At 41.3% G+C, this 21,291-nt stretch overlaps 1 protein-coding gene across 1 annotated transcript in view; it reads right to left on the bottom strand.

Annotated features, from left to right (window-relative positions):
• STAG3 (stromal antigen 3) overlaps positions 1-21,291 on the bottom strand; it is a 4,836,058-nt gene that overhangs the window by 3,732,414 nt on the left and 1,082,353 nt on the right. The window contains exon 7 of the mRNA XM_044077272.1: positions 1,565-1,769. Within this exon, the coding sequence (XP_043933207.1) occupies positions 1,565-1,769 (205 nt within the window). The remainder of the gene's footprint in view (positions 1-1,564; positions 1,770-21,291) is intronic.

Raw genomic sequence — 21,291 nt, 5'->3', positions numbered from 1 at the left:
GTTAGTATTAGCTATAGATCTATGTGCTCTTTCGATACCAAAAGAGAATGCTTCTGGTAAATCTAAAGTTTTAGGGAGCCATGTTGTTAAAAAGAAGTAATATTGTTACCTTCAATATTTTCTGGCAGTCCAAAAATCCTAATGTTATTGCGCCTAGATCTATTTTCCAGGTCATCCAGCTTTGTTTGTAAATGTGTATTTTGTTTCAGCAGAAACTCAATGTTGATTTCCTGTTCTTGTATTTTATTTTCCATGTCATTCACAGCTTCTTCTATGCCTGTCATCTGGATCTTCTGTTGTTGCAGGTCCATATGTAACAAGTCTATTTGTTCTGTAGTTTTTTCTATGAAAGTGTCTATTTTAGTATCCATTTTATCCATCTTAGCAGTAAGTTGCTGGACTATAATTATCAGAGACTGAAGTTCTTTCTTGATGCTGGAGTCTTGAGAATTTGTCTTACTGGAACTCATTTCAGACTGATAAACTGACAGGAAAATTTCCAAAGTAATTTCTGACAGGAATATTATTAAGATTTCCTTTCTTTTTTAGATATAGTTCAAGAACTATATAAAACAAACATATTTAGAAAGAAAATTACTTCAAGAATTAATTTTTTAAGTAATTAATTCCTGTCAATGTAATGAAATTGGTGGAGCTGAAGAAATCTGCTGCTATCCTGTGTTCATCCTTGGCCACGCCACCACATTTAATATCTGAAGCCCTCAATCTATCAGTGACCACAGTCTTTCTTTTTCCAGATCTCGTATTCAGACAGGGCATACTTCCCAAACTACTACTCTCCATGTCTGGTCAGGTGTGCGTTTCTCAGGACTAGTCAACTTAAAGGTTTAGTTGATGTGCATCTGGAGCAAGACCCATCACTTCTGTTCAAGTATGAATTCATCCAGCCTCAGTTTCAAATGGTGCTCATTTTCACTATCACCATTCTTCGCATTCTTTAAAACTTTTCTAGGATCTGCCACCCAAGTTAATACTTTAACCATCCCAAGCCAAAATGCAGTATAGCCCAAGGAAATACAAACATCCTTCCAAATTTAATGGTCATTCCAACTTTCACAAAGAGCAAGCTGTTAATTCTCAAACCACAGAAAGCAAATAGGTTTGGCAGCACTGAGTGAAGCCCATTTATATTCACAGACAGAAGGACAATGAAAATAACCAGCATTTAATTACTGTTTTTCAAAATACATTCAACAGTGAGACTGCATTCAGATTATGTAATACCATTCACTCCACCAAAACAGCCACCCTGGGAACACTCAAGTTCTCCTTCACTTTTGTTCAAGTCTTCTCACCCCCCCCCCCCCCCCCCTCCAATGCACTTTAGGCATTCAACAAGCAGACATTTTGTCTCTGCAAAGATAGGAATCAGTTCTAATCAGTTTTTAAAGTATACTTAAATAAAATGGGACCTACAAAGCAAACAGAAAACATTCTAACTTAAGTCTTGTTTGCAGTCCCTTTACATAATTACACAGTATCAACACAATATCTCTTAACAGGCATAGACAGGGCCAGAAACAGTAAATCAAACATGTATTACCTGCAAGAGTGCTGGTGTGCCTGAAGGCACGGACCTGGGAGTCTGACAAGCCAGTCAACAAGGAGATGACGACGTCCATCAGGAATTCGTCATAAATGACACTGTACTGGCACTGTCGTACCAACACAGAGATGAACTCACAAAAATTCATTCTAAACTTTTTCCACTGAGACCCAATCATGGTAAGTGGATAATCTCCAGATTCCTATTCAATGAAACAAAGAAAATTGCCATTTTAAGGCTACACCACCATAAACTACTTTTCATGTGTAAAATATGATAAATGTAAAAAAAACAAATCAGGTGTCATAAAACAAAAGTAGTTATGCAAGATACTTGCCCTGCAAGTAGACCTTCAACAAAAGACTTCTGTAAGCAGGGAATAAACATGAGGACTGCATGGATTAGATGCCAAATGTGCTTTATGAAGCCAGCAGCAGACATCTGATAAGGAAGCATTCAAAAGCCTGATATCTGCTCATCTGTGTGCATCAGGCTGTCCCCTCTAGCTCTCCAGCAGTTTTCTTCAATTGTTTTCTATTGCAGCAACAAATTAATGGACTGATGGTCCTCTCCCTACAGTTAAATATTTAGAAGAAAAAGAAAAAGAGAAAAAAAAAAAAAAGAGAGTACAACTACCACCAACAGAATATTTTAAGAGGAAAATTATTGCCTAAAGCTGAAAAGGTTTGCTTCCGATTATTTTGTAATACTCTATACAGTACTAATGTCCCTACATCAGAATAAGTAGTTAATATTTTCTAATTTACCCCAAATGGCGAGGCCAGACCCTTTTCTTTTTTCAGGTCTTTCTTCTTGTACCTCCATGATATGAAGCTGTTTTGGTTTTCCTTTTGCATCTTCCTTCCATTAAGTAGAATCGAAGTACCTTTTATTACATGTTAAATCATGCTAGAGGCTAACACAGAAGGCTTCTGGCTAAGTTCGCAGATGACTGCAAACTAGCAACCATAGTAGAGTCCCCAAATGATGTGAAAATCCTACAGAAGGGCTTCGCTGAGACGGATGCCTGGTGTCAGAGCCATGGCCTCAAGCTCAATGCCTAAAAGTGCACTGTCATCCCCTTTGGTAAAAACTCTATACCCATGAACTACTACACAGACAGCAGTCTACTTTACACCGAATGTGTGATAAGAGACCTTGGGACACAGGTGGACAGCAGTCTTCCTTTGATAGTCACATCACCACAGTAGTCAGGAAGTCCTTCTACGTGGCACACCTCATCATAAAAGGGTTCTCATCCAGGGAAAAAAAAAAAGAGGTCATTGTTCCCCTCTACTCAACACTCAGACCCATTATTGAGTACAACGTGCCCCTTTTGGAATGTACCTCAAGACATCTGCAGCAGCTGGAAAGGCCACATAAGTACCTCACAAAGAGAATTACTGGCCTCAAACAGATGACCTACACTGACCGTCTCAAAAAACTCCTGCTTTATTCCGTAGTGTATCGCCTACTCCAAGGTGATCTCTGCCTAACATATACAGCTATGTCAGCCCCAGAGCTGTTGGACATGCTACACCTAAAGAAATCCCAATCCCTCCAAGCTACACGCTCTAGGGACCTAAACTTTGTCACCACAATAAACAGGACAAGCTGGAGGGATAGATTCCTGTCCCAAAGACTTCCCGACCCATCTATGTCAAGCAAAGTTCTTCATTAGCACTCCAAGAAGATGAGTGGATAGGAAATACACCCTGGGGATCACTTCTGTGTCTCTACTCGACAGTGGCACAGGAAAATAACTTTCTTGGGTGGCGTAAGCCAGGGAATCTTATTAGCTATGCTTAGATAGGCCCTTGGGCCGATAGCCTAGTACCTACCTATGAACACGCTTCAGGTAGAGCTCTCTGGAAACAGTACTGAAAAATATTTCTAGATACTCTGATTCTTATTGGTCTCAAGCTCCAAAACAGACACCTATGGTCTGTCCTTAGCTTGATGTTACAAGAAACCATTGTCAGATTGTTTACTGGTGTAGAATTTCTATTTATGAGTTGATGATACTAACATGCATTCATTTTCTAACAACCGATATAGACACAAGTCCCATCATTTCAGTACTGTGTTGACACTAATTTCTGAGCGGCAATTCAGTGGAAGAGCTTTCTGCTACAGGGCAAACTATACATCAATTATGACACATTCAAAAAAGAAAACACTTCTTAAACAGCTAAAACAATGTGCAAAAATTACAGAACCATGTAAAAAAGAGGCAATTACTTACTCTGGGGTCCTGTTGGAATTCCAAGATACTGCTACCCTTAAGACTAGGAACATAAAATAGTTGAGTAAGGGTAACATACACTAAACCTGTGGTTAAAGCTATTTGGAGTACTTTCCCCAGTAAGATGCACTGCAATTTTAAGTTAAAAGTAGGAGTATGGAGGACAAGGGACGTTTTACATCACTACAAAAATATTTCATTGCCAATCAAATTTCAAAATTTACTGAATGTTTAACACATTTTTCTGAAGTTGCAAGGCTTGTGGTTAAGAGTCTTGCACTTCTGACAGGACACCACATAACCTTCCTAGAACTGAAAGAAAAGTACTTTATGATAAGAAAATTAAAAGTTATGTACTCACCATAACTAGGCATCCGTATTGTCCATTTTCATTCTTCCTCAACAAATGGGTTACAGATCCGGGACGCACACTTCAAATGGTAGATCCAACTCTAAAGCTCCTCACTCTACCAATAATGCTCTACCTCAAATAGAGTTTGCTGCCACAAAATTCCAATTAATTAAAGAAAGTTCAACAAATAGGGCTGAAACCCAGAACTGTAAGTTCCAATAATAAATCTAACATGTTCCTACAGATGGCTACAGGGAGTGGGATGGATAAGGGGGGAGTTGAGGAACAATGGAAAATGAACACAGATGCCTAGTTATGATGAGTACACAACTTCTAAATTTGATGGTGTCCTTTACATTATTCAGCAAATGAGAGACAGTCCCCAGCTGCTTTAATCCTGGGTGGCCCGCATGGAAGGATATTCTAGAAAACTGCTGAGCCGAAGGCAGCTCTGCTTCTGGATACTGGATCCAATTTGTAATGAGTAACAAATGTATGAGCAACTGGACCATGTGGCTGCTGTGCAAATATCAACAGAAGCTATTGACTAAGAAGCAGACGAAGTGGCCATGGATCTAATTGAAAGGGCTTTGGTTGGTCTTGGTAGAGAAATACCTCGTTGAGAATAGATCCAAGAGATGCAATCGGTAATCCATTTAGAAAATGAAACTTTAGAAACTGAATAATCCAGCCAATTTGATGAGATAGATACAAATAGCTGATTTGATTTTCTAATTTGTTTCATTCTGTGTTGATAAAAATGTAATTGTCTTTGCACATCCAAGAGATATAGCACAATCTCCTTTGATTGAAGAAACTGGAAAGAAAATCAGTAAATGAATATAGATTAGTTAATGTTAAATTCAGAAGCCACCTAAGGTAACAAAAAAAAGGTATTTGCAAAGTTACCCCGTCTTGATGGAAAATAATGTAGGGAGACAGAGAGCCTGGAGTTCAGAAATTCTTTTTGCAGATGCGATAGCTGCTAAAAAGGTTGTTTTCCATGACAGGAATTTTAAATCATTTTTTTTTTGCTGAAGGTCCTAAGTGTGTTACAGTCTCTCACCTTGTAGTACCACAGTCGGGTCCCAGGGAGCTAAAGGATCTTTTACTGGGAGTCTAAGGAGAAACGTGCCTTTCAGAAAACCTTTACATAAACTTGGAAGCCAAAAAATATTTTTTTACCCTCTATATGAAAATTTTAAATCACTGCCAACTGTAACAATCATAGAAAAACTAGCTGTTTCTCTGAAAAGAGTAGCCAGAAAATGAACAACAACACAGACTGGGGCAGTAAAAGGGTCAACATTACTTCTCATTGCCCAAAGGGAAAATCTTTTCCATTTGCTCTTGAAAACCTTGGTGGAGACTTTTTTGCGAGGATAACAGAATAGTATGTACAGTGGAAGAAAGCCTGGGCCTGTTTGGCTATTACTGGAACTGGAGAAACCATGTGGTTAGTTTCAGGGCTGGTATACTGAGACAACTTCTCCCTAAGGGGTGTGATGGGAGATCTGCAGTTTGGTCTAGTATCTAGGGAGGATAGCAAAGATGAGACCAAATGAAGGGGAACCACACTTGTAGGCCAGTAGGGGGCAATGAGGATGACTGAACTCTTCAACCGGATAGCTTTCTGTAGGAATTTGGGGATGAAGTGAAGTTAGAGATGAGCATAGAGAGACCGGAAGGCCACACATGGACTAGAACATCTCTCAGTGACTCCCCCCCCCGAGGGAGGGGGGTGATTCAGGGCAAAATACCAGCTCCAGTTGTTATGGGGAGAAGCAAAGAGGTTGCAGCAAGGTTGACTGCAACGATGGAAAATTTTCCCTGCCACTGACAGAGATCTCCCATGAGGCATCAGAAATGACCTGCTGAGTTTGTCCACTAGTACACTGGTTTCCACAGAATGTGCATTGCAACTAGAAAGTGTTTGGTGGAAATCACCAACCACCACTCTCTCACAATCTCCCGGGCAGCAAGGGTAAGACCGGGTGGTTCCCCCTTATTTGTTGATGTACCAGCCATGTTGTCAGTCTGAATTGCAGTAGTCCCTAGAGGAAGAGCATCCTGAGATGCCCACAATGCTAAAAGGACTGCTCTCATCTCCAAGACACTGATATGCAAATCGGTCTCTTGGGAACACTTGCCTTGGACATCCCTCCCAAGTAATGCCCCCCACCCCAATTGGGAGGCATCTGTAGTCACTGTGGCCATTGGGGTGGTAAAACAAAGGGTTAGCCTAGATAAATCCACTAACACAATATCATAGCACTATCATAGCTGATATGCTCCTCCTAACTTGGCTAGCCTCTTCACTCTTAATTCTCAACCTCACTACAGCTATATCTTCGCATACCCTCACACACCAATACACAACATCCTATAACCCTCCCCCCAATAAACAAAACAGCTTCTCGCATATCTCCTCCCAGCTTTTCCCCTATACCCTCCCATTTTATTCAAAACACAAACTGGCCTCCTCACCTCCTATGAAACCACACTTGACACTAGTACCATCACCAGGAATAAAAAAAAATCTTCCCATGGTACGCATTACTCCTTACCTATCTACTCAAATGTGGAGACATGTATCCTAACCCTGGGCCACCCTCTAATCCTAACCACAAGAGTAAACCCAAAGATTTAAACATACTTACACTTAACCTTAGAATGATATGTAATAAAATAGCCCCACTGCATGCCTGGATTGATCAAAATAAACCTGACATACTAGCCCTTACTGAAACATGGCTACACCCCAACGTAAGACTCAGAAATAATACCTCCAAACTTTGCAATAACCAGAAGAGATGGATCAAAAAAGGGGGGGTAGCACTTCTATATCCCTCTACACTCAACATCACACCCTACACCAGTAATATACCCATCTCTTCCAATGCTGAGATACTAATCTCCTTTTTGAACCTCAATATATCAAATAATTTGCATAATATTAATATATATCCCACCAGGTAACAATATACCAGTGTTGGAAAATATTTTATCCTAGACACCCCAAACAATAAACCATGAAACAATCTTAGGAAACGTAAATATAGATTGGCAACCATAGCTTCCGACTCCCCCACAATTAGTATAAATCTGCAAGTTTTTTCTCAGCTTATCAATGCTCCAACAAGATACAGCAAAGATCTTACTGGTCAATCCACCTTAGACTGGATTCTAGTATCCCACCCTGCCAATTACCCCTCTTCTGGTACACTGTCTAGCTCCCTGAGCGATCTACCAACTTATTCCCTTAGAACAAACTCCCAACAACTAAGAGTACACACTATAAAATCAGTTAGGAACTCAACTAACGTTTGTCAGCATAAATTCAACAATCTCCTACAGGAAATAGACTGGACACCCCTTAAACAACTACCCCTTAATGATGTTCTACTATTCTTTAACAATTTCCTTCAAATACTTATTACACTAGCTAAGAATCAAAAAGAACTCAGCACCATGGCTCTATAAGGAATGTAAACACCTGATGAAGCAAAAGAACCTAGCCTGGTCAACCTGGAAACAAAACAAAACCATGTTAATTTCAGAACACTACATAAAGTGACAAAACTAAACAGAGAAGAAGTTATATTATTCCCAGCTTCAACTCCAGCATAAAAATCAACGTCAGTAAATTTTGGTACTCCATATCTTCTCTACTTAACCCTGGAAGAAATGGAGAACGCACCCTATCACCAGATACCCCTCTATCACAAATAGCTGAAAGCTTTAACAAGCACTTCATAAAAACAATTTCAGACCTACTAACTAACACCTCTAATGCTGCCCCCCCCCCCAACCTATTCAGACACCGACCCCTGGCCATGAACTACTTCTAAACCTGTCATTACTAACCCCCTACTCAACAAAATGTCATACAAACCCCATTCTCATTTCAGCCCATATCCACTGATACCATTAAGAAACTGCTACAAAAGCTAAAACCCTGCTCTACCTTAGCTGACAATCTCCCCCATACTACCTCAAACTGGCTGCTAACTCAGTCGCCTGCCTAATCAGTATCCTTATAAATAGGTCTTTATCTGAATCAGAAGTACCTACCATATGGAAACGATCTCATATCACCCCCATCCACAAAGGAGGCAACTCTCTTGATCCATCCTATATTCATCTTGTCACCCATATCCAAAATTCTTGAGAAAGGAATCCATCAGCAGGTAATGCAATATCTTTTGCAAAAAAATCTTTTAACCAAAACCCAACATGGCTTCCAACCTAGCCATAGCACAGCTACAGCCCTACTATTTTTTTTTACAGACACCATGAACAAGGCCAGAGATGCAGGATGCTATAGTCTCATTAATTCCTTGATCTCTTCAAGGCCTTTGACAGTGTTGCACCCCTTACATTTGAACACACTAACTTAGGCTTCTCATAACACAGTAAAATGGTTTCAGAGCTACCTCAAGGATTGTAATCAAGCAGTGAAATGGTCTTATGAACTCTCACCTTTTCTCCACAATCCTACTGGAGTCCCCCAAGGCTCCATCCCAGGATCCCTACTCCAACATTTTCACATTGCCTCTCAGCCTGGGACCATCATTCAATACGCTGATGATTCCACTGCTCAATCACTACCAGAGCTACTCTCAAAAACTCCAGTCCTTTACTGCAGTCAAATCCTGTATAAGAAATGCCCAAATCTTTCTTACTCCAAAGAACACAAAAAATGAAGTTAAGTACCTACCATAACATTCCATGCGAGTTGCCCATTTCGCCTTCATTCCTGACTGATGGGACAGCGTCCCTAGCACCTTTCTTCTTGGGTGGCTCAAGGGAGTATATTCTTCAGAACAGTGGAACCAAGACGCCCTGTTCCCTGGAGGCCATGTGTACTTTGTAATGAGTGATAAAGGTATGAGGCTTATCCCATGTAGCTGCTGCACAAATGGTATCTATGTGTAGCCTAGCATGGAAAGCAGAGGAAGTAGATACTACCTTTGATGAATGTGCCTTGTTCCCTTCCTGGCAGTTCTTTATTTGCTGAATTATATACAAAGAAAATGTACTGAGACAGCCAGTTTGATAAAGCAGTTTTTGCTACTGGAAGACCTTTTTTATTTTCTGAGTAGGATACAAAAAGTTCAGATTTTCTAAAGTCTTTTGTTCTATGTAGGTAGAAATGCAGTTGTGTATGAATGTCCAACTGATGTAGCATGTATTCTGCCTTATTGCCATATTTGGGGAAAAATACTAGTAGTTCAGTAGATTGACTGAGGTTAGATTCTGAGCATACTTTAGGTAAAAAGATGGATTTGCCCGGAGTGACACTATCATTGTGAAACAGCATGTATGGAGGTTTAATGGACAAGGCTTGCAATTCAGATACTCCTCTGGCTGAAGTGATAGCCACTAGAAAGGCAGTTTTCCAGGTTAGAAATTTAGTGTCACATGATGCAGGTTCAAAGAGTGGAAGAATTATTTTGGACAAAGAAACTTGAAATTTCATGGTGGTAATGGTGGTCTGATATATGGTCTTAAAAGATTCGTGCCTCTTAGGAAGGCCTTTACCAGCCTGTGAAACATAATTGAATCTTCATCGCCAATATGACAAACTGAGATAGCTGCTAATTGAACTTTGATAGTAGCTGCCGCAGCTCCTTCGTTAAAAAGTTTAGTAAAAAAATCTAGTATAGATGATATGGGAGATGAATATGGATCAATATGATTTTGTGAAGCCCAGGTAGAAAATGTCTTCCATTTACCTAGGTACAATTTCCTGGTAGATGGCTTCTGAGAAGAAATAAGAATATGTTGAACTGCACATGAAAGATTTTGTGACCTGGCTATTTTGGGAATCAGAGCAGCCAAGCTGTCAGCTTGAGGGTGGAAAGAGAGGGATGAAAAGCCCCTTCCAGGATCCAAGGCTTTTCCTGTAGATGAGGCTATAGGAAGGGAAACCAAATTTGACAAGGCCAGTATGGTGCCATCAGGATTAATGTCCCTCCCAGCGAACTGGCTTTCTGAAGTACCTTGGGTATCAGTGGAAAAGAATAAAGGAGACCCAGGGGCCAATCCATGTACAAGTGTGTCCCTCGATGATTCCCCCAGTGGGGGGATAAAGGCAAAGTAGTTGCTGCATTTTGTGTTCGCGGACATGGCAAAGAGATCACAGCAAGGCTGGCCCCATTTGCAAAAAATCATTTCAGCCACTTCTTGCTTCAGGGACCACTCGTGGGACATTAGAATTGCCCTGCTGAGTTTGTCCACTATGAAGTTAGATTCCCCCAGGATATGCGCTATTAGAAAGCGCTGGGATGAAGTCGCTCATAGCCATACTTTGAGGGCCTCTCGACTAAGGGAGTAAGACTTGGTTCCTCCTTGTTTTATGTACCATACGACTGATATGTTATCCGTCTGGACTGCAATCGTTCACAGGGGAAGAGAGTGTTGAAATGCTTTCAACGCCAATAGCACTGCTCTCATCTCCAGTACATTGATGTGCAGGTGAGCCTCATGTTCTTGTCAAGTGCTTTGGGCTGTTTTTCCCTAATAATGCCCCCCTCCCCCACCCTATCTGGGAAGCGTCCGTGGTCACTGTGGCTGATGAGGGAGGTAGAGTGAAAGGAAAACCTATGGTGACGATCTGAATTCAGCCACCAGGTTAGGTTTCTTTTGCAAGAGTCGGTCAGAATTATCTGTTACGGCATCGGTAGTTCCTGCATCGACCACTGGGTAAAAAGTAGCCAACGGAGAATTCTCATATGCATCCGAGCTAGGGGGAGTATGGAGACTGTTGCTGCCATTGTCCCTAAAACTTTGAGAACAGTTCTTGCTTGAACTCTCATTCTCGAAAACAGGTTTTGAATTAGTGTCCTAAGGGTTTGTATCCATTCATGTGGAAGAGTTACCATCACTGTTACAGAGTTTAGTTCTGCGTCAATAAAGGCAATACGCTGAGACAGCAATAAGGCAGACTTTCTGTAATTTATTGTGATCCCTAGATGAGTACACAGGTCCAAAGTGTTTTCTCTTGGTTGTAGTAGTAGATGCTTGGAGTGGTGGTAAGTCAAAGTACAGAAACAACCGGAATCCTGCATATCTCAGATGAGCCGTAACCACTGCCATTCATTTGAACACTCTGGGGGGCTGTAGTGAGCCCAAAGGGCAGTGCACGGAATTGGTAGTGACTGGCTCCCAGCCGGAAGGGCAAGTGACTCCTGGATGGCCTGTCCATTTTTATGTGGTAATATGCATCTTGGAGGTCTACAGAGCACATCCAATTGTCTTTTCCCAGAAAAGGAAGAATTGACTGTAGCATGACCATTTGGAACTTTGTCTTTTTTACGGATCTGTTTAATGTGCTGAGATCGAATATTCGTCTCAAGTCCCCTGTTTTATTTGGAACTAGAAAGAATTTTGAGTAAGTCCCGAATCCTATCTGGTCTGTGAGGACTAGTTGGATGAGACTTTTCTAGCAACTTGAATTTCAGTTGTTGCCCGATTCCTGTGACTGGGTGGAACATCTGGAATTCTTTACATGGTTGGAGGAGCGTTGAAAAAGGGAACAGAGTACCTCTGGATATGATCCTTTGTACCCAGTTGTCTTATTTTTATCCAGGCGTCTGGGTACTAAGACCAGCGCCACCAGACTGCCTCCAGAGTTGAACAGTCGGACTGCCTTCCAGGAATGCTGGAAGGGCTTGCCAAAGAAAGATTCCTGGTCAACCTGATTTTGCGGACCCCCTCTACTGCGTGGCCAGCGTCTTCCATTATTTTCCCCCTCCTCTGCCACTGGAGGAGGAGTTCACCACATGCGTCTTGAAAGGCTCTCTGGGATTTACAAAACCATATCTTTCCACCCTTTTGACCTTTAGGAGAGGGTCTTGAAGGAGTAGAAAAACTGACTCCAATGGCAGTGTGCGTCTTCCCTTCCTGCTCACACCTGGTCAGTGTTTCTTTAAAGTTTGGGCCCAAAAACTGTCAAGCCATCAAAATGGGTGTTGAAGAAGGATGACTTGAAAGGTTCCATAAATGAACACAAGCACATCCAGGAATGTCTCCTAAGGGCAATTCCAGAACTCGCTGATCTGCTTGCTTCATTGGATGCATAAGAAATAAGCCTCATGGAAGAGTTGACTATAGGGTGGAGAGCTGGGAAGTTACCTTATCTGAGACTCCCGCAGCAGCATTACCCTGAAGAGCATCGCCAAGCTCCTTTAGGAGATCTCTCTCTAATCTTGTAAAGCGAGTAAAGTAATTCAGAGACTGCAGTGTAAAGGTAGCCAATGAGAACATGCACTTCCCGTACCTGTCCGTTGTAAGCGACTCTATTTGGTGGATAGATAAATGTGGACGTCTCAGATAACTCTTTTTAGCTGGCCGTTGCCACCACCATAGCATCTACAGGCACTCCTTTAGTCAAGAAATTTTTATCCTCCGGTGCAATAATAAATTTATTAGGCCTCCTAAAGAGAGGTTTCACTGTATCTGGGGAATCCCACACCTTTTGACAAACCAATTCCATGAGTATGTCGAAAGTCGGAGAAACCCAAGAGGTGGAAGGTCAAGAACCAAATGCCTTCATGTACACAGACTTCTGGGGAGGCCCCCGAAGAGAAGGGTTCATCCTGTGGGGCCTCATGAAGCTTTGGATCGCTATGCTGTGGGCCAGATTGTGCAGAAGCTGGAACCGAAGACCTAGGGGAAGTAATGGTAGGGGTCTGATATACTGGATGCCCGTGGGGACAAAGCTCTCAATGACAGCAAAGGGCCCCCCCCCTCCCATGACCCGAGGAGAACTCTGGCTCTGAGGAACCAGAAGCTCCCCCCAGACTCACGACAGATGGCTCAGAGGTCGAGGTAGGAGCCGAACTCAGAGCCGAAGCTCCGAGAGGTAAGTTGGAACAGATAAAAACTCAGTCCGCCCATACCCCCCGGAGCCAACCGGAGACCGTCAGCCCCTAGACACCTCAGTTGAGATCCTAACTATCAGCTCCACATATTCCGGCTCTGAAGCCACAGTATGGGTTGGAGGAGGAATCGAAGTAGGGAGAACTGGTCTAGTCTGATCCGAAGCCTGGTGGGTTGGTTCTGACAATTTTTTTTTAGAGAGCCAGTGTCCTCAAAAGTTTCTGCAAGAAGTGATCTATATCCAAATCTGGCAGACTTCTGGAAGAATGAGAGGATGGTGCTGGTGATGTCACAGACTAATATTGGGGATTGGAATGTAGGAGACACTGGATCTAAAACAGGTGATCGGGCTCTCTAGCTATAACTACCATCGGCCCAGACACATATGGAGCCGAGGTAGAAGTCTGAGTCGAGGTTGTCGGTTCCAAAAACTTTTGTATCATTTTTTATGGCTCTGAACCATCTGATGAGGTGGAAGACGGTCTCCGAGCCCTTGTCAGACGTGCATGAATGTGAAGAGGTCTTTTTTGAAAGAGTTTGACCCTTATCCAAATCCTCAGCAAAGGAAGACTTTAGCAAATCCTTCAGGATCAACTTATTCTCAACTCTTGTAACACCCTTGAGCTGAAAGAATGACAAATGGAACAACTTTCCTGCAAATGCAGGGCTCCTAAACAGTATACACATTCAATATGACCATCAGTAATTGACATATTTTGTGAGCACTTTGGACATCCCTCCTTAGTATGGTCTCCTTAGTATCTTTTGTTTGCTAGCCATTACCAACAAAAAAATGATCAACAGAAGATATAAGCCTTCTAATTTAAACAGGCTATCAGCTCTATAAGAAAAAAAAAGGAAGCACAATCCACAGCACTGCACCTGAAAAACGACATTAACAAAGACAATGCATAAATTATGACAACACTCTAAAACGGGTTGACAATATCTACCATATATATATATATATATATATATATATATATATATATATATATATATATACACTGAGGAAAAAAGTTATAAGTGTAAAAACACACACGCCAAAGCCTTAAAACACAGCTATAAGTTTAAGATTACTAACTAGAAAAAAAACCCCACTCATACTAATGCTTTCGAAGAAACAGTTATCAAACAATTTTACTACAGTTAGATAGTAAATGTCTTCTAAATATGTACGAAGAAAAATCCACAGCTATAAGGGGGACAAGGTTTGAAAAAGGCTTGTACAAGGCCAACTAGACAAAAAGTTATATAAGAGAGAAAAATAAGAAGCAACAAATGTGTTAAAATCACTCAAAGAGAACACCCTCTAAACTATAAACTACAATTATATAGTAAACATTAAGATTAAATATCAGAAAAACAGTAAAACTTAGCCAGAGCTAGCTTACGACGACTCGGATTCGTTTGTGTCAAACAAGATCTGGGGAATGCCATATGTAGCTGTGGAACCACCAATAAGTGCCTCGCCACTCGTAGTGTAAAAACGGGTTTATTGTGGTAAAAAACGAACTAGATGCAGTTAAAAATAACAAATGTAAAAATCAGTTAAGCGCTTTCACCCAATGCAATTGGGCTCCATCAGAACTGAATGCCATATCCAAATACTGGCTTAAATGTCTTCTTTGGCGCCAACAAATTCAAAATCATTTAAAGAAACAGGTCTGCATTTATATTAACAGCGCTGTGCTGTTATAACTACTGAACTATAAACAAACTGTACCTATACATTAATATACAATTCTCTATAATTAATATAATCCATACAAATATTTAAATACCTCAACTTCCCGTAATTGTACTATGCACTTTTCTGATGTCATCTCATAAAAACCTCCATGTCACAATCTTAACGTCAAAAAATACATACTACCTATCATTTCCCTAAATATTAAAATTAATAATATTAATTTAAAAATGTCTACAATATCTTTAACTAATCGAGTATTCTATTCTACACAACTTATGTCTTAAACTATACCTAGTGCTACTGGAAACATAATTTTATTGTCATGTAATTACCCTAATAATAACTGGGATTAATTCATAAATTATCAAAATAATAGTAAAGGTTTGACTGGTATAAATTCATTAAGTCCAGGTGAGGTGGTGGCATCTAAAAATATTTGCCACCATACTTCCTTATAACTTAATAAACTTTTGTTATCACCACCCCTGGGATCAATATTAATGCTGTCTAATATGGCAAATTTAAACAGATGTTCGTCTCCTTCCATTTCTATATGCCTATATAATGCGTTTGTTTTATCTTTAGTTCTAATGCTATATGTGTGGTTAAATTCTCTTCTTGAAACTTCTCTCAGTCTTTCCTACATAAAAACTAGGGCATTTCTTACATTTAGCCAAGTATATCACCATTTTGGTATTACAATTACCAAATTTAAATCTTACCAAAGACCTGTGTCCATTCTCCAAAAGTATTTTATTCTCATCTAGCATGTACCTACATTGGTTGCAAGCTCCACAATTCTTACTTCGGGTATTAAAACCTTTGTCTTTCTTTAATTCTCTATACCTTTGTTCTACATGTTGTTTGATGTTCCGTCCCATTTTATATATAAATTTGGGTTTGTTCCCCAAATTTTTTTCTAAACTAGTATCGCTTGCTATTACATACCAATATTTGTGCATCATCTTTTTAATATTGTCAACCACCATATTATATTGAATAACACAGGACCTTTGGAAAGGAAATGTCAAAGAATTGTATGGATGTCCGCTTACTACGTGCCTATCTACACTATACCAATATAAGGAATTTGACCCAGGAGAAAGAGACGATACTGAATAATATAAAAAAAGATCACAACATTAGAGTTATGAAACCTGATAAAGGCGGTGGAGTTGTCCTTTATGACAGCATTCAATATACTAAAAAGATCTATGATATCTTGTATTATTCAGGAAATTATGAAAAAATCATTAAATGAGCTTAATATAGCTCAGAGAAATGATTCCTATATAGAGGAATATTTAATTGATGGGCGAATTTCCAGAGAAGTATATGATTTTTTTAAAGGTGAAATTTCCCAAAGTAGCCACTTTAGTTGGCATACCAAAAGTACATAAGGACGTTAATGATCCACCATTTAGACCGATAGTCTCAGGGAGGAAATCTAAAACATTTCCACTGGGTAGATATATAGATACAAAGTTAAAATTTATTTACAGTGTAATACCACATATGGTGAAAGATTCTTGGGCATTCATGAGTAAATATCCCATCAATGCATGGAAAGAAGACATTTTTTTTTATCTATTGATGTAACAGATTTATTTTCGTGTATACCAAAACAAGAAGGCTTGGAAGCCTTTAATAATAGTATTATCAAATACACCAACTTTGAATGGGATGAAATATGTTTATTAGTAGAAATGATGCCCATTGTTCTGGACAATAACTTCATATATTTCAAAGGAGAGTACTTCAAACAGACTAAGGGGGTGGCCGTGGGGGCAGCTTGTGCCCCCATTTATGCCAACCTAGTCATGCTCTATTGGGAGGATACTCACTTATTCCCCAGTAAATATTTTCAATATGTCAAACATTATTCCAGATTTCTGGATGACATATATATACTGTGGGATGGTGATTTGGACACATTACAAACATTTGTTAAATTTCTCAACACCAGCAGTGAGTACTTAAAATTCACTTATTCTCACAGTTATAAAGGGGTGGCTTACTTGGACACATACACTTACCATCATGACGGCATACTTAAATCTATGATACATTGGAAAAGTACTTTTTCAAATAACTATATGGAATACACCAGCTGTCACCGTCAAAAAGTAAAACACAACGTGTTTAAAGGACAGTTTGTACGAGCGGCACGAATGACACAAAATTATGAAAATATGATGGAAGAAATGAAGTTTATAACAAATTTATTTCAACAAAGAGGTTATCCTAAACAAATGATGGATGACACAGTTAAATATGTCACTCAGGAGCGGAATTTAAAGTATAAACCATTATTAGGAGCAGGTATAGAAGTGGGAAAGAACAGTTTAGATAGGCACGTAGTAAGCGGACATCCATACAACAATTCTCTGACAATTCCTTTTCAAAGGTCCTGTGTTATTCAATATAATATGGTGGTTGACAATATTAAAAAGATGATGCACAAATATTGGTATGTAATAGCAAGTGAAACTAATTTAGAAAAAATTGGGGGGAACAAACCCAAATTTATATATAAAATAGGACGGAACATCAAACAGCATGTAAAACAAAGGTATAGAGAATTAAAGAAAGACAAGAAAGGTTTTAATACCTGAAGTAAGAAATGTGGAGCTTGCAACCAATGTAGGTACATGCTAGATGAGAATAAAATACTTTTGGAGAATGGACACAGGTCTTTGGTAAGATTTAAATTTGGTAATTGTAATACCAAAATGGTGATATACTTTGCTAAATGTAACACATGCCCTAGTTTTTATGTAGGAAAGACTGAGAAGTTTCAAGAGAATTTATGACCACACATATAGCATTAGAACTAAAGATAAAACAAACACATTATATAGGCATACAGAAATGGAAGGAGACGAACATCAGTTTAAATTTGCCATATTAGACAGCATTAATATTGATCCCAGGGGTGGTGATAAGAAGTTATGTACCTAGCATAACGTTCCATGTTAGTTGTCTTCTTCACGTCTTCTTTCTTGCTGGATGGGTTCGAAGCTGATCCTCGGCTCCGACTTGGCAATCTACTAAAGCTCGAGAGCTATTTACTGGCTCGTGGTCCTCCCTATATCCCACAATGCTAGGCGTCAGATCCCCAGATCTCGTTTGGCAGAGCCAACACCAAGGAAAGATTCAAGGACACCTGTCCAACCACAAGGAAAAACTATAGTACAAGGACAGAGGAGGACACAATGTACATCAGAGTTGTCCAGAGGAAGAAGGCCTCAAAAGGGGACTCTTCTCGGTCTGTCCAGGCTAGGGGGAAGGAGAGTGGGACGCAAGAAAGAAGACGAGAAGACAACTAACATGGAACGTTATGGTAGGTACATAACGTCTTAATGTTAAGTTGTCTATCTCGCCTTCATTCTTGTTGGATGGGACAGCGTCCCTAGCACCTTAGTCCTGGGTGGCTCATCGGAACAGACTCTTGAGCACAGTGGAACCAAACTCAGCTCTATTCCTAGAGGCCACATCCAACTTATAATGTGAAATAAAAGTATGAGGAGTGGCCCAAGTGGCTGCGGCACAAATAGATTCCATTGGTAGTCTTGCTTGAAAAGCTATCGACGTAGCTAAAGCTCTGGTGGAATGACCTTTAGGTTTAGCAGGGAGTTCTTTATGTCTGAGCTGATAAATCAAGGTAATAATACAGGACAACCACCTGGATAAGGTTAGTTTGGAAACTGGCAGTCCTTGCTTGCCCTCGAGACAGGCTAAGAAGAGCTGGTCTGAATTTCTTATTTGCTTAGTCCTGTCCAAGTAGAAACGTAATTGCTTATGAACATCCAAGCGGTGCAAATTTTGTTCAGCTTTGTTTGAATAGTTAGGAAAAAAGACAGGCAGATCAATAGTCTGATTCAGATTTGTTTCAGAAGGTATCTTGGGTAGAAACGAAGGATTAGGCCTAAGTGAAACTCTGTCCTTATGAAACACAAGATAAAGAGGACGGATACAGAGGGCTTGAAGTTCCAAAACTCTCCTAGCTGATGTGATGGCTACCAAAAAGAGAGTCTTCCAGGAGAGCAATTTTAAGGAACAGGAAGCCGCGGGTTCAAAGGGGGGGAGAATCAAGGAAGCCAATATCAAGCTTTTAAGTCCCACGGAGGTGGGGGATCTCTGACCGGGGGCCTAAGCAACAAGGTTCCTTTGAGAAAGGCCTTGCAAAGTTTGTGGGACATGATGCTAGTTTCTGACAGGCCAGCATGGAAATTTGCAATAGCAGCAAATTGTACCCTAATGGTGACAGAGGAGGAACCAGCTTGAAAGAGCTCTGCTAAAAAATCTAAAACATGATGGACAGGGGCTGTAAAGGGGTCAATATTCCTAGCCTCTGCCCAGAAAGAGAAACGTTTCCACTTACTAGCATAAGTCTTCCTGGTGGCAGATTTGTGCGAAGAAAGTATGATTTCACGCACTGGCTGAGAAATTAGCAGAAGCCTGGCTAAGGTTGGAAGTGGAGCAACCAAGCTGTGAGGTTGAGAGACTGAAGGGATTGGTGCAGCCCACCCAACTGATGGACCAAGTGGTCTGGCACTGGGTCCAGTTTCCACGGTTGCTCCAGCAGGTGACGATGCAGGAACGGGAACCAAATTTGTCGAGGCCAGTAAGGGGCAATGAGGATCATCCTGGATCTCAATGCAGTTGCTTTCTGAATTAGCTTGGGAATAAGGGGAAAAGGCGGGAATGCATACAGAAGACCCCGGGGCCAATCGTGAACTAGAGCGTCTCTGGGGGAGTGCCCGGGAAGGGGGAAGAGGGTGAAGTCGTCGCACTTGCTGTTGAGAGGAGTTGCAAACAGTCCGCAGCAAGGTTGACCCCATCTGCGGAAGATTTTGTCCGCTACTGATTGATTGAGAGACCATTCGTGAGGCATGAGAATAGCTCTGCTTAGCCTGTCTGCTATGACATTGTACCTCGCGGGGATATGCGTTGCTATCAGACACCACTGAGAGGAGATCGCCCACTGCCAGAGTCTGAGTGCTTCTTGACATAAGGGATAGGACTTGGTTCCGCCCTGCTTGTTGATCTACCATACTACAGACATATTGTCTGTCTGAATTGCAACAGTCCCGGTGAGTAGAGAGTCCTGAAGAGCTTGCAACGCCAAAAGCACAGCTCTCATTTCCAAGACATTTATGTGCAGATGGCACTCGAGATTGCCAGGTGCCCTGGACAGTCCTGTCCTGAAAATGCCCCCCCACCTGATCAGCGAGGCATCCGTGGTCACTGTGGCAACAGGAGGAGGAAGAACACACGGTCTGCCCTGGAGTATAAGAGGGGAGACCATCCACCAAGCCAGGTGGTCTTTGCATGATTGAGTGATTATTATCTTGTGAGACATTGGGAGCTGATGAAAGGACCATTGAGTAAAAAGCATCCACTAAAGAAGCCGCATGTGAAAACGAGCCAGTGGAACTAGTATGATTGCTGCTGCCATGAGGCCCAAAGTCTTTAGTACAAATCTGGCCTGAATCCTGTTGCACTGTAGTAAGACCTGCACGTGTCGGCGGATGTCTGACACTCTGTCAAGAGGAAGTCTTGCAGAGAGGTCTTTTGTATTTAAGCTTGCACCTATAAAGACTATAGACCGACAAGGCGACAATGCAGACTTTTCGAAATTTATTGATATACCTAGCTCGGAGCAAGTTTGGATGGTATAATCCCTGGCTCGTAGTAGCTGATGCCTGGTGGAAGCAGTGAGGAGCCAGTCGTCGAGATATGGAAACACCAGGAATCCTCGCAGTCTCAGGTGAGCCGTAACCACTGCCATACATTTGGTGAACACCCTGGGGGCTGTGGTGAGACCAAAGGGCAGGGCTCTGAATTGATAGTGACTGGCTCCTAGCCGGAAGCGGAGAAACCTTCTGGAGCGCCTGATCATTTTGATATGGTAGTACGCATCCTGAAGGTCTATGGAGCACATCCAATTGTCCTGACACAAAAAAGGTAGAACGGACTGAAGCGTGACCATCCGGAACTTTGTTCTTTGAACAGACTTGTTTATCCTGCTGAGATCCAAAATGGGTCTCCAGTCCCCTGTCTTTTTTGGCACCAAAAAGAACGGAGTAAATTCCGGATCCTTGCTGGTCTGCTGGGACTGGCTGGATGGCCCGTTTTTCTAGCATTTTTGAAATTTCTAGCACTGCTTGTTCCCTTAGACCGGGTGGAACATCTGGAAGGGACTTGGTTGTTTGTACCGAGGTATGGGCAAAGGGGATCTTGTAACCCTCGGATATGATAAACCGTACCCATTTGTCTTGTGTGAGGAGTTGCCAGGCTTCTGGGTACAGTGACAATCTTCCCCAACTGCCTCCGAAGGTGGGATGCCCCTCAGGAGTGCTGAAAGGGTTTGTCAGAGAAAGACTCTCTGCTACCCTGATTTTGCGGGCCCCCCTCTGCCCCTCGGGTGGCGTCTATTATTGTTCCCTCCCCTGCCCCGGAGGGAAACTCGCCACGTGTGTCAGGCAGGACTCCCAGGGGTTTCCAAAACCACATTTTTCCACTCTTCTGACCCTTAGGGTATG

This window comes from Protopterus annectens, chromosome 7.part0 (genome assembly GCF_019279795.1).
Source record: "Protopterus annectens isolate FY-2018-M chromosome 7.part0, PAN1.0, whole genome shotgun sequence".
NCBI lineage: Eukaryota > Metazoa > Chordata > Ceratodontiformes > Protopteridae > Protopterus > Protopterus annectens.
The sequence above is the reverse complement of the archived record's forward strand: the minus strand, read 5'-3'. Positions and strand labels throughout refer to the sequence as shown.